This window comes from Neofelis nebulosa, chromosome 4 (assembly GCF_028018385.1).
Source record: "Neofelis nebulosa isolate mNeoNeb1 chromosome 4, mNeoNeb1.pri, whole genome shotgun sequence".
Classification (NCBI taxonomy): domain Eukaryota; kingdom Metazoa; phylum Chordata; class Mammalia; order Carnivora; family Felidae; genus Neofelis; species Neofelis nebulosa.
Window position 1 is genome coordinate 70,403,421 of NC_080785.1, and position 13,290 is coordinate 70,416,710.

The following is a 13,290-nucleotide window of genomic DNA, read 5'->3' on the forward strand; positions in this document are numbered from 1 at the left end:
TGCTTTTATTTTCTGCAAGCTACTGATTTTATGCTTTGTGCTTGTTTTATGTTGCAGATTAATATCCTTTCAAGAATTCGTAGCATTTGAATCTGTCCTGTGTGCCCCGGATGCTTTGTTCATGGTGGCTTTTCAGCTATTTGACAAAGCTGGCAAAGGAGAAGTTACTTTTGGTAAGGGGTGTGAGTGTGTGTGCACCGAAGTAAGTGCACACTTGAGTGAGCATTTCTTTGCCCCCACGAATGAAGTGTACGGAAAGGCTTTTAAGAAGTTCAGCACATCCCATTGAGCAAAGATATCTCCACAATTTGGTGCTCCAGTTCAGGTCTCGTTCTTGTTGGGGAAAAAAAGGGGTTCTGGTTTAGTTTTCAGGCGAGGGAGAGTGCATCTGACTTTTTCACAGGGTCGTAGACTGCGCGAACGCGGCAGAACTTCTGTTGGTTCTCTTCGTGATCCGTGGTTCTTCCCACCCGCACGATGAAGGCAGTCATAAACTGCCCTTGAACAGAAGGTACCGTGCACCCAGTCCTTGGAGTGCTGACCTCAGCTCCACGGGGTAGCGTGAGTGCAGAGCCCTGCACAGGACGACAGCTGAGGGTAGTATGCGCAGAGCAGTGTTCTTTTGAGCGGTGCGTACCCCCTTAGTCGGGTTGGTGGTGGTGGCTGTGCTGCCCCCTTCTTTATTTTGAAAAGCCAGAACCAAACTCACTGGGATCGGCTGCAGAGCTGCAGAAGACCCAGAAGTCTTTTAAGTATTAGGAGAAAGGAAGTGGCAGCACAGTGGTAGGTTCCTTATGAAAAATAAACTGCTTACTGCAGTTTTTAAAAAGTGCAAAAATAAACTTTTTACACCAAAGATAGAGTTGACAGAAAGTACCACGTCTTCCTTGGACCATGTAGGATCCAGCATATGGTGTTTGTGCCTGCGAACCTGCTGTAGATGGCCCTGCATCTGGGGAAGGGCCCTGTAGGGCTTATGGAGTGGTCATTCAAGGGTCGAGATAGCTCATGTGCCTATTTGAAATGTCTTTTTTCGGGGCACCTGGGTGGCTCAGTCGGTTAAGCGTCCGACTTCAGCTCAGGTCACGATCTCGCGGTCTGTGAGTTCGAGCCCCGCATCGGGCTCTGGGCTGATGGCTCAGAGCCTGGAGCCTGCTTTCGATTCTGTGTCTCCCTCTTTTTCTGCCCCTCCCCTGTTCATGCTCTGTCTCTCTCTGTCTCAAAAATAAATAAATGTTAAAAAAAAATTGAAATGTCTTTTTTCATAGTTTCTAATCCATTTAGACTTCTTGGGCTTGTCTTACTTGACAGATTGTTTTACTTGATGGGAGAAATGCACAGATGGGAGGAAAATACAGATGGTATAGTAGAGTACCATCTATTTCAGAATGGTTCAGGAATTGGAGAGACTCACCTACTTCTAGCTCTGCCTCTTTCGTCTCTGAGCAGGTTAATTATCCTCTCAGGTCTTCATTTTCCTTATCAGAAATGAACATAATAACTACATAACATATAGATAAGACAGCATAATAGACTTATTCTAGAAGCCTTCCCCTTCGACACCCTTTTTTCCACATTCCTTTGACATGACAGTTATTTACAACTAGATCAGCTAGCTTTGCAAGCGCAAAGGCAAAACATGGTTTTGTTTCATGCGATCCAGAAGCTCAGATGCTTTTCATTAGCACTTCGTGAGGATGATTTCATATTTAAAAATACCTAGAATAATTTTAGTTTTTTTCCCCATCACCTGATTCCTCTTAGTGTCACTGTAACCACAGCTTTTCAGTGGAACCCCAATAAAACATGTCCCCGTTGAAACTTTCAAGTAGTTAATGAGTCGCTAGCTCACGGTGGTGTTGATTTACCCAATGGAAACCAGTTGGATGAAGGTGTTACGATAGCGTTTCCTGGGAATGAACTGAGGAACGCCTGTACCTTTGAGTGAGTTGAGCACCAGCGTTCACCCTTTCTGTAGCATGTCTGGAGGGAGAAGTGTGAGAGAGCCGGGATAGAGATGAGGGCACTGAGAAATGGACTGTAGATGCTTTCCTTCCATCATGAGCATGAAGCAGGAAGGGCTCTTGGCACCAGCCACACCACTGGCCTGGCAGAGGAAAGAGGACACTGTCCCCAGTACAGGGAGGGATGTGTGTTAGTGTGAGCAGAAGAAAAGAAAGGGTGAAGAAGCAAGAGGCAGGAGAGAGGGTCATCTATGAGGTGTAACAAGAAGAGTGGCCTGAGATTCTGTTTACACTTCCTCCTAGCAGTTTGTTGATGGGTTTCAACTTCCTGAGCCTTATTTTACTCATCTATAAGATCAGGGTAATAATAATTTGCTTTACCAGGACTATGTGAAGATGAAAATATATACTGCATGTAAAAGTGCTGTCTGGGGAACAAAGGCCTCTATAAAAATACTACTAAAAGAAAAAACTTGAAGAGAGCAAAGGAGGATTTTCTTTTTCTTTTTTTTCTTTTCTTTCTTTTTCTTTTCCTTTTTTTTTTTTTTTTTTGGTGGTTGGGGGGCAAGCCCTGCACTTTTAACTTGCAGCGTAACCACTGGCCAATTAGCCAGTAATTTTCTTACTATCTGTTCTGTCCCATCTCTGAAGGCATAAGAGATTGAAATAAGAAATCATGGCTTCGAGGAACTACAAGTCTGATTACATCAGTTGCATGTAACTTGTAGAAGAATGTGTGGCTTCTCTCCCAGTACCCCGCCCTCCACAGGCAGTTTGTTCTAGAGCCTCCCTATCTCACAAAACATATACAGGATATGTGCTGTATCCATTTATGATGAGCTGATGGGGCCCTTGCCCAGTGTGTGTCAGCAGCAGCGGGGGGGGTGGGTGGGAGGTCATACAATGTAGCCTGGGCCTTTCTGCGCGATTCATCCCTATTTGAGATTAAACTAAAAGGGTTATGCATACTACAAAGAAGATCCCCAAATGACCATCAGCTTGCAAAATAATAGCTGACTTTCAACATTTTTTCAGAAAGTAGAGAAGCATCATCCAGGAGAGGTGGGTGCTGTGTATAATAGGGTTTTACCCCAGTAAACTGACAAAAATCATATGGGGGACATGGGAGCCTAAGGAGTGTTTTGACATCAGGTATCTTTAGAAGAAGCTAGCAATAAGTATGTCTTCCAAGAAACTCATAATGGGGTTGAAGAAATTTTTTTAAAAAGTAGAGTTGGGCAGAAAAGAGGACTGACTTAATCTTGGTCTCATAAACCCCCAGAATTAAGAGAATCCCAATCTGTGAACTGGTGTCTCTCTGTGTGATGCTGTTTGAGGTCTGTGCAGTAACACTCCTATGTCTGGTTGCATCCTTAGCTCCTTGTAAACCCTTCACCCAAGAATGGCCCTTTTGTGTTTCAGAAGGTTGCCTGGGTGTGTGTCTTTGGGAGGGGTAAGCCTGAAGAGGTGAGAGAGGAAGGGCTCTTTTTTTCTTTTTTTTTTAACCTCCCAGATTGGCTCAGTCAGGTGGGGTCATGAGGGAAGCACTGTTTCACAGGATACAGAGGTTCATCTGGGGCCTTCCCTTGGCCCTGTAGGCCAGGCAGGAGAGTGGCCTCAGTTCCCCATGTTTCCTGGCCTTGCATTTCATCCAGAGGAGAGCAATAACACTCTTCATCTGTACACATAGTGGGTTTCCACGTGAGGGCTTATTGGAAGCCAGGCTTCCATGACTAAGCTCAGTAGGCACCAGTGTTTGTCAATAAGTCAGCAGTATTCATGCTCCCACTAATGCTGATTCTGGTACACACCAAACAAAAATCAGGTGGTGTGAGGGGCAGATAATCAAGTGTCACATTTCAGTGAAGGCTTGCCCCACTTTCTTGAGGCCTCATTTATGTTTAGCATATTTTCATGTCTAGATTAGTCCCTGTGTTTGCTACAATGAAAAGATCCTGATTAGGCCAATTTTGTTCCTTTGGTATCTAATTCATTATGTTCACCTGTTTCATTTGAGGGAAAGTATATCTCCAATATTTTGTTCTTACCATATTTTCTTACTTTGATACCTGATATTTTTAAATGCATTCTGAAATGTCAACAGATGTGTAACATGGATAACAGGATTTCAGCATAAGAAAAAAAATTCTACTTAACAGTTTGCAGTTCTGTATGTGTAGAGAAAAAACATTTTGTTCTATTTTTTTTTTTTTTTGCATTTGTGGGCTATTTTATATATGATGGTGATTTTTTTACTTTTAATCTTTAAAGTATACTGTATATAAGCATAGCATCCGTACAGATGAATGCACAAGTCATAAGTGTACATCTTGATGAATTTTTTCACAGTGTGTATAGTTGCTCTGTCATCATCCAGATGAGAAAGAATAGTGCCAGCACTCCCTGGGCCCCTTCCCAGCTATTGTCCCCCAGGCCCAGTGGTCACAGCTGACATCTACCGCCATCAGTTGGGTTTGCTTGTTTTTAAACTTGACAAAAATGGAAAGATACAGAATATACTGTTCATCCTGACTTCTTTTACTCAAATAATATTTGTGAGATTCAGCCACGTTTGTGTGTATTTTTACTTTGTTGTTTTTGTTTGTTGTATGTATAGTATTCCTCTGTAGGATTCTTTCCTAATTTGCTTATTCATTTTGCCATTGGTAGACGTTTTCACACTTCCAGTTTTGGCAGCTGCAAATAATGTACTTTGAACATTCTTTTATACATCTTTGGGATGTGGGTATGGCGAGCATTTCTAGGAGTAGAATTTCTGGGTCATAGAAAATGTGTTTATTTGACTCCCATAGATACTGCCAAACAGTTTTCCAGAGTGTGCTAGTTTACATTCACACTGTCAGTGTGTAAGAGTTCTCTTTATTCTATGTCTTGGCTAACACTTGGTATTACTAGTCATTTTTATTTTAGTGATACTTCACCATGTGGCTTTAATTTGCATTTTTCGGATTATTACTGGGTTGTGCAACGTTTAGAAAAGATTTACTCGCCTTTCGGGCATCCTCTTTAGTGGTGTTGTGTTTGTCTGGTAGAGAGTGTTCACAGGTTGTGTATCTTACAGATAACTTCACTCTCAGACTTGTACTTCCACTCACTTAATAGAGCCCCAAGGAATAGAAATTGTTGATTTAATGTAGTTAAATGATCAGCATTTTCTGGTACAGATACTGCTTTCTGTATCCTGTTTAAGAAATCTTTGCTTACCACAAGGTCATGAAGATAGTATCTCCTATGTTATCTTCCAGAAGTGTTTTCGTTCTCCTTTCAGATTTATATTTTTACTCTTTCTAGAATGTGTTTGGGTTTTTTTGTTTACTTTTGCGTGTAGTGGGGGTCACTCCCCAGCCCCCCCCCCCCGCCCCGGATATCTAGTTTCCCAGCACCATTTATTGAAATGATTGCTCTCTTATTGCCCTACAGTGATACAGTGATGATAAATCATTCCTCTGTTTGAACTCTGTTCTTCTGTAATTGTCTTTCTGCAGCATCCTATACTTTCTTAATTACTACAGATTTGTAATAAGTCTTGATTTCAGATGAATCCTCCAACTTTATTTTTTAAGATTATCATGGCTGTTTTTGGTCTTTTGAATTATCAAAACAATTTTAGAAAAAGTAGTTTTCACAAAAATCCTGCTGAGATTTTGAATGCTGTTGCATCGAATGTTTGTAGTATGTTTATGTATATCTATGTGTATAAATTTTTGACTGCCTTAAGGTTTCTTTGAAGTATTTAAATAAAAGCTTATTTAGTAATAAATGTTAGTCTGCCTGTTGCACTGCATTTGGAAAATGTAAGTTGGCGAAGACACAAATTTTGAAAGGGACAGTATATATCTGTGATTCATTATCTAAAGATGCTAGTGGATGTCTGCCATTTTGTAGATGGGTCTGTTGCCAGTAGGAATCCATGCTAAACCTTTCAGAAGGAAGGAACAGGACCTATATTTTACCTCTGAACTAAAAAGTAAGCATAGTTTTTTAAAAAAATACATAAATATTAGTCGATTTATATTATGTTAACACATTGAATATAACAAATGGAACGGAACTTCAGAATACTCAGAATTTGAACATCACTGATACTGTCAAATTTTGACTAATGTAGTGGGAGAGGGGATGTACAAAAGAGAGTAAATCATGGTGGCAAGCAAGCAGGATAGGAAGAGGAAAGAAGAAATGGTATTTCTTGATGGTCTTAGTCATTTAACCAAAGTAAAGAAATAATAAATAAAGTCACATTATATTAATCATAAATCTCTATACCATTATATAAGGAGATATTCATAAAAACTTCAATTTGTAATATTTAAGGCCTTACCTCTTTAAAATATACATTTTTTGAGTATCAACGTGATTTCCTTTTTTTTTTTGAGCATTGCTTTTATGCTAGATCAGGGACAATAGACTTCTTCTGTAAAGGACTAGAGAGTAAATATTTTAGAGCTTTGTGGGCCTTAGGGTCTCTGTCACAACTAGTCAACTCTGTTGACTATTCCCATGGACAGTGTGTAAATGAATGAGTATGGCTATCTTCCAATAAAACTTTACTTATCAAAACAGTTGGTGGAGTAGTGGAACATAAGTTTTCTTACCGGTCCACCAGAGTATTAACAGGAACATACACAAGTTGATGATGTTAATACTAGGGATTAAGACACTTAATGGGTATGTTCTGATGATATTTGGGTGATTACAATGATTTATGAAACCAAGAAGGTTCTCCTCTGTACACAATATGGTTTGGTTGTCTTTGTTGAGAAAGTGGCTTTTGGGGCACCTGGGTGGCTAAGTCGGTTAAGCGTCCAACTTCGGCTCAGGTCATGATCTCACAGTTTGTGAGTTCGAGCCCTGCGTCAGGCTCTGTGCTGACAGCTCAGAGCCTGGAGCCTGCTTCGGATTCTGTGTCTCACTCGCTCTCTCTGCCTCTCCCCTGCTCACACTCTGTCTCTCTCTGTCTCAAAAATAAATAAAACATTAAAAAAAAAAAAGACTGAGAAAGTGACTTTTGAGCACAAATTTGAAAGAGGTAGGGGAATTGATCATATAGATACAGGGATGGAGGAAGGGGAGAGATTGTCCTAGACTAAAAGAATGGCTGTCGTCCAGGTTCAAAGACTGGACTGTAGTTGGCACATTTGAGGAACTACAAGGAGGACTTGTGTGAGTCAGAGAGAGCCTCATAGGAAAGGAGCTCAGAGAAGTAACAGATCAGATGAAGTAGTAAGGCTCTTCCGATCAAGGTTAGGGCTTGGACCTTGATGGTAAGTGAACTGGGAAACCATCATAGGATTTTTTTTTTTTTTTTTTTTTTTAGCAGAGGAATGATATGAGCAGGTTTATGTTTTAACAGGATCACTTTGGCTGCTCCTCTGAGAATAGAGCATGGAAGGGACAGAGTAGAAAGAGAAGGATCAGTTAGAAAGCTATTGTAGTAATCCAGGTGAATGATCATGGTGGCTTGGACCTGAGGGAGGTGAGGGGTATTTTGAAGAGAAAATCAACAGAGTTCTCTGATGGATTGGATGTGGGCTGTGAAAGAAAGAGAGGAGGCAAGAATGATTCCAAAGTCTTTGGCCAGTTGGAAGGGTGGAGTTATCAACCAGGATGGGAAGGGCTGCAGGCTGGGGGTGGGAGGAGAACAGGAGCTAACTTTTGGATGTGGTAGTTTGATGCCTAATAGATATGTAAATGAGGATGTCAAATAGGCACTTAAATTGAGTGTGGAATTTGGGAGATAGAAATTTGGTAGTTATCAGCAAATAGTGCTTGAAGGCATTTAAGTGGATGAGAGAAAAGAATTAGTAAAGCGGGATATCTCTCAAATCTGACTATAAGAGTGGAGATACAGAAATGACAAGATTAAAAAATCTTCCTATGAGAGCTTACATTTTAGGGAGAAGGTAAACAAATATATGGTGATCTGTAACGTAAAGCAATCGAAGTGGGTAGGAGAGATAGATGCTATCTGAGCTGCCCTAGAGCAACAGTGTCTGAACACTGAGGTGACATGTGGGCTGTGGATGCCAGGATCTTGGAGCTGTGGAGGTCTGGAGGTGATGTTCACATGGAAGGTGCTGTGAAAGTCTAGGCAGGAGATAATGGACTCCTGGACTGGACTTGTACCTCTGGACCCACCAGGGTCATTCATGAGAATCAATCAATCGTATGTGACTTGGCTGTGGGGGAAAAGGAGGTCAAAGAAAAGGAGGGAGGACCCAATGGTAGCTGCTGAGCTTGTTCTGCTCTAGAGATATATGGTGTTACATAATCTCTTTAGAGAAGGAAAGTACCTGTCATTTTTATCTTTAAGTTTATTGATCACTTATTACATACTTGCCTCTGGTCTGAATGCTTTCTATGTAATTTGTTACTTAATTCTCACAACCTAGGAGGTTTATACTATATAATTCTCATTTTTCTGATGAGGAAATGGCCTTGGGTTTTTTTGTTTTTTTGTTTTTTGTTTTAATTTTTATTTTAGAGAGAGAGACAGAGCACAAGCGGTGGAGGGCAGAGAGTGAGGGAGACAGAAGCAGGCTCCAGGCTCTGAGCTGTCAGCACAGCGACCAACGCGGGGCTCAAACCTATGAACCGTGAGATCATGACCCGAGTCGAAGTGTAACCAACTGAGCCACCCAGGTACTCCTCCTTGGGAAGTTTAAGTAACTTGTCCACAGTCATGGAGTTGCCAGGGTAGCAGCCTGGTGACAGCCAAGTGTTTGCTGTTGACCATGTCCTGCTGCCTCCCTCTGGTGGTGGTTGTGCTCTGTGAGGCGGGCTGCCTTCTTAGTGAAGGTAGGTGCCAACTGATCGGTAGTGGTTTCAGTCTATATCAGACATGAGGGGGATTTAATAATTTTTCATGAAGTAAAGAATAATAAGCAAATGCATTAGTAAGGAGTTTGTTTCTATGACTGCAGTGGAAAGTAATGATAAAGAAGAATGTACCCGGATTAGAGTTCTTGGTATATATAGAAAGTTGCCCTGGTGACACACATGTCCACGTAATTTGTTGCCGTGCATTTGATATAGTCTCTACCCAGGAAGCTTTATCTTTTGACATGACCAGAATTCTAAGTACAGGGGGAGTCCTGGAGTGGTGGGAGGTAGGGAAGTGGTCCACGGGTGGAGGATGTTAGAGGAAGCCTTTGATTGAAATATGCAACGTAAGAGCTATGGGTGCCATTTGATGGAGTGCCCATCACAGGCCCCTGGGCAGGAGTTTTTATTTAATAGGAGAGGCAGTTGGGAGTCCCACAGGGTCTTCAGAGGACAGGGACCAGATCCAAATGATCCTTGGAAAAGGTAGGTTTTCTTGCATTAATTGGAGTGGGGCACAGCCAGAGGCAGACATGCCTATGATCATTGTGTGGGCTTTGCAGTACCCGTGTGAAGCAGGCAGATGACCACTCCCTTTATGTGAGTAGAGGAAGTGAAGGTCAGGGTTTGAAGATGTGGCGTAGACACATTGTGAATAGTGATTTCCCACTTTCATTTCCCCAAGTTTCTTCTTTGAGGGTGCTCGGAAAGCAAAGCCTATTCCTTAGTATGAATTTTCAGAAAGAGTGTTTGTGTGTGTGTGTGCGCGGGGGGGGGTGGTTAATCTGACATATTTAGTGCACCCACCAGTGATTGGTCTCTTAATGATGCTAATTTAACTATTCCTATCCTTTGATATTTCTTCTGTTGTTGGATCTGCAGGAGGCAATAGTAATAGCTTAGCTCAATGGTAGTGGAGGACCTGAATCTTACTTTCGTCTGGCAAACATCACAATTGGACCCCCTGAAAATCCAAAGTATATTCTATACCACAGCACTTCCTTAGGTTGAAATCTAAAATTTTTACTTGCATAATGCTATTGCATGTTTTTCTGTTTCTTTAACTTTGTCTTTTTCATTACAGTGAACAAAATTTCATGAACTGTTTTATCATGCAATTTTAAAGTTATTCTTAGTATATGAGCATAAGCAACCACTTTCATTATGTATGTGGTATTGGTGTGTGTATGGGTCTGCATTTTTTTTTTTTTTTTGTGGGGAGAGTTCTGTTTTTTTTTTTTTTTTAATTCTTTTTTTTTTTTTTAACATTTATTTATTTTTGAGACAGAGAGAGACAGAGCATGAATGGGGGAGGGTCAGAGAGAGAGGGAGACACAGAATCTGAAACAGGCTCCAGGCTCTGAGCAGTCAGCACAGAGCCCGACGCGGGGCTTGAACCCACGGACAGTGAGATCGTGACCTGAGCCGAAGTCGGACGCTTAACCGACTGAGCCACCCAGGCGCCCCCTTTTTTTATTTATTTATTTATTTATTTATTTATTTATTTATTTATTTATTTTTTTAACATTTGTTTATTTTTGAGACAGAGAGAGACAGAGCATGAATGGGGGAGGGTGAGTTCTGCCGTTTTTGATTGAACTTTAAAGACAGGAATTTTTGAAAGACGGGACTTCTTGAATCTGGGGCTCTGGGTAAGTGTCAGGGAGTCCGTGAACAGCCATAGCTGTCAGTAATGCTTTGTCCAAATGAGCATTTGCTTTTAGCAGATCTCAAAGAGGTCAGTGATCTGCCAAAAGATAAGAATGGCTTTTTGTAGAGGGACAGATGAACAAGGAGACATATTTCTTATTTAAGACTTCTGCAGCTGTTAAAAACTTCAGTTGTAATATAGTCTGTGCCTTGTGCCGCACTGGGGAAGTTTTGACTGGCCCGCTGCTTCAGCTCTGTCAGTTGACCTGGAGTCCAAAAGAAACCAGCCCAGTTTTGCTCTTTTATTGGAAACTGCAGTGGCCTCTTGTCCTTTAATCTTTGCTATTGAACGAGATTGTGTGTTTGGGTACCTTAAAGTATTGGTGTTTCCTGTTTATGTTAGTAAGTGTTGCGTGAGAAAAGGATCCTCCTACTAGACAGTCATAAAGCTTGAAATTTTTAGCTTATTAAGGCTCTGAGAAACCCTGCAGAACAATAAACTCATCTAACTTTGTCGAACTCATTTGAACAGGACCTTTCTTTTGTGTGTGAGACCTACCCACGATCTACAGAACTAGTGGCATGATCTCTCATGCCCTTCTCTAGTTCATTCTTTGATGTGGATGGTAACGTGTCTGGAGGGGCCTTTCTGGGCTCACAGTTAGATTTGTCCTGTAACACCTGCTGTGGCGACAGTGGAGTTGGCACACTCTGGGGATAGGCAGGCTGGGTGATGTGACGACATATGCGGAAACATATGCTGGGTGATGTGACGACATCTGCTTCCGTCATTTTGACTCAGGGTGCAGAAAAGGAGCAGTTAAAATTATGGAAATAAGTTTTTGAAGGTATGCACCCAAACTTAATAATAAATATAAAAAGCTAGAGGAATGGAAGTGTTAGACTAGAAGAGGACAGAACTCACCCAACATTTTTTTAAGCTCACTGGGAAGAAGATCATTTGTTGTCATGTTTGTAAAGACACTTGGAAAATGAAATATTCAAAAGCTAAGCGAGGGGAAAAATAGTTAAGAGTTGGAAGGAGCATTATTTGGGGGAAGTTCTTTGTTAATATTGATTCTGATTTGGGGGTTTCAGAAAAATTGTGTGTTATTTTGGTGAAAGAGGCTTACTGCTGTACAGTAGATTTTAGTTTTTATGTTAACTCTGAGACTCAAGTCCGTTTTCTTATACACATTCCAATAGAGAGTAAGAATATTGAATAAGAACAGTGTGAGTCTTGAAAGGAAATAATTTCCACACTGATAAGAATCGTGGCATGCCTGGGTACAGAGTGTCTTGACTGAGATCCCAGACACTGCTCAGAAGCTGTTCCAGTTCATTGGGTCAAAAATCCACTATTTACAAAAAGCTAAATACGGATTTGCACGATTGACCATAATGGGTTCAATTTTCAAAGATCGTAGTATCAGGGAGCATTTCCAGGTGGTGGGATAATTTGAGAGTCGTCCGTGCTCAAATGGCTACAATATTGGACTTGTTGCTACTTCATCACTCCATTTTAAAAATAGGGCAGGGGTGGGGGGGAAGGCCTGTTGAAAAGGTGGAAGAATGTCAATTGGGGACTAAATCACAATAACCCTGTGAAGCCACTCCTTAGTTAACAACTGCCTGAAGGTTAGCTGTTCTTTAGAAGACTGTCGGTGTGGAGAGGCTGACTGGGGGCTTCTGCCCCTGTGGTGTGCGTGTGCATGTGTGGGTCAGGTGGAGGGAGAGGAGAACGTGTGAATAGGGGAGGTGTCGAGAACAGAAAGCTAACAGTAAATCCTAAAAGTTGGAGCACTGGGAAAATTTGACTATTTTAAGCTGTACTGCTCACTTAAAAATAGGAAAATTACACCATTATTCTTTCAGTATGAGGGAGAGATAAAAATACAGTTTTTCTAAATTGGAAAATTTGCTGTAATCTTGCTGCTAATGACTGATTTCTTCCAACAGTTGCAAGGCAGTTTTTGCTCTGATAGGTTGATAAAGGAAACAAAATCAAGAACATATTGGAAGTTCTCAGAGAAAATTACAGTTTAGGTATGTGTTGGGGGTGGATAGTTAGACATTTTAATTGAAATAAAACAGTTTTATACTAATATGGGATCACTGTGGGTGTGCATTTGTAGTACATCTGCTCTTGAAGCATTTCAGTAGGGTTAGATATATGTTCATGCTTTTGCAAGAACATTATTTTTGATTACATCTGTCTAAGGAAACTAGCTTAGGAAATTGGTTTGTAAAACAATATAGATATATTTGCATTTAGAGAATGAGTTAGGGATTCCAAGTACTGCTTTAAAAAGTTGGAATGTTTCGGTTGTGTTCTCTAGGGGTGAAGAAAGTTAACAATAATTAATGCAACAGATGATTAAAAACAAGCTTGTACGTCTGGAGAGTGACTAATCTGTGCCTTCAAACATCACTTTAATGGACCTACTTTTGATGTTATTAAAGACTGCTAATGGGTCATTCTACCCAATTGAAAGTAACTTTTCTAGCATATAGATTGAAAATATCTCAGTTGACCACTCACTTTCAATTAAAAAAAATTTTTTTTTAATGTTCATTTATTATTGAGAGACAGAGCATGAGCATGGGAGGGGTAGAGAGAGAGGGAGACACAGAATCGGAAGCAGGCTCCAGGCTCTGAGCTGTCAGCACAGAGCCCGATGCGGGGCTCGAACTCACAAACCGCGGGATCATGACATGAGCTGAAGTCAGAAGCTCAACCGACTGAGCCATCCAGGCGCCCTGCTGTCTATTTTAGATAATGCATGTGATAGAAGATTAATACAAATGCTAGGTATCTGCCAGCCTTTAACCT

At 41.0% G+C, this 13,290-nt stretch overlaps 1 protein-coding gene across 6 annotated transcripts in view; it reads left to right on the top strand.

The window, feature by feature from the left end:
- Positions 1-13,290, top strand: part of SLC25A13 (solute carrier family 25 member 13) — a 185,744-nt gene that overhangs the window by 69,511 nt on the left and 102,943 nt on the right. For 5 of the 6 annotated variants that reach the window (XM_058725014.1, XM_058725013.1, XM_058725016.1 and 2 more), the window contains one exon: positions 58-173. The exons of the other annotated variant lie outside the window; for it this stretch is intronic. In XM_058725014.1, coding sequence (XP_058580997.1) covers positions 58-173 — 116 coding nt within the window. The remainder of the gene's footprint in view (positions 1-57; positions 174-13,290) is intronic. 6 annotated transcript variants of the gene reach the window in all.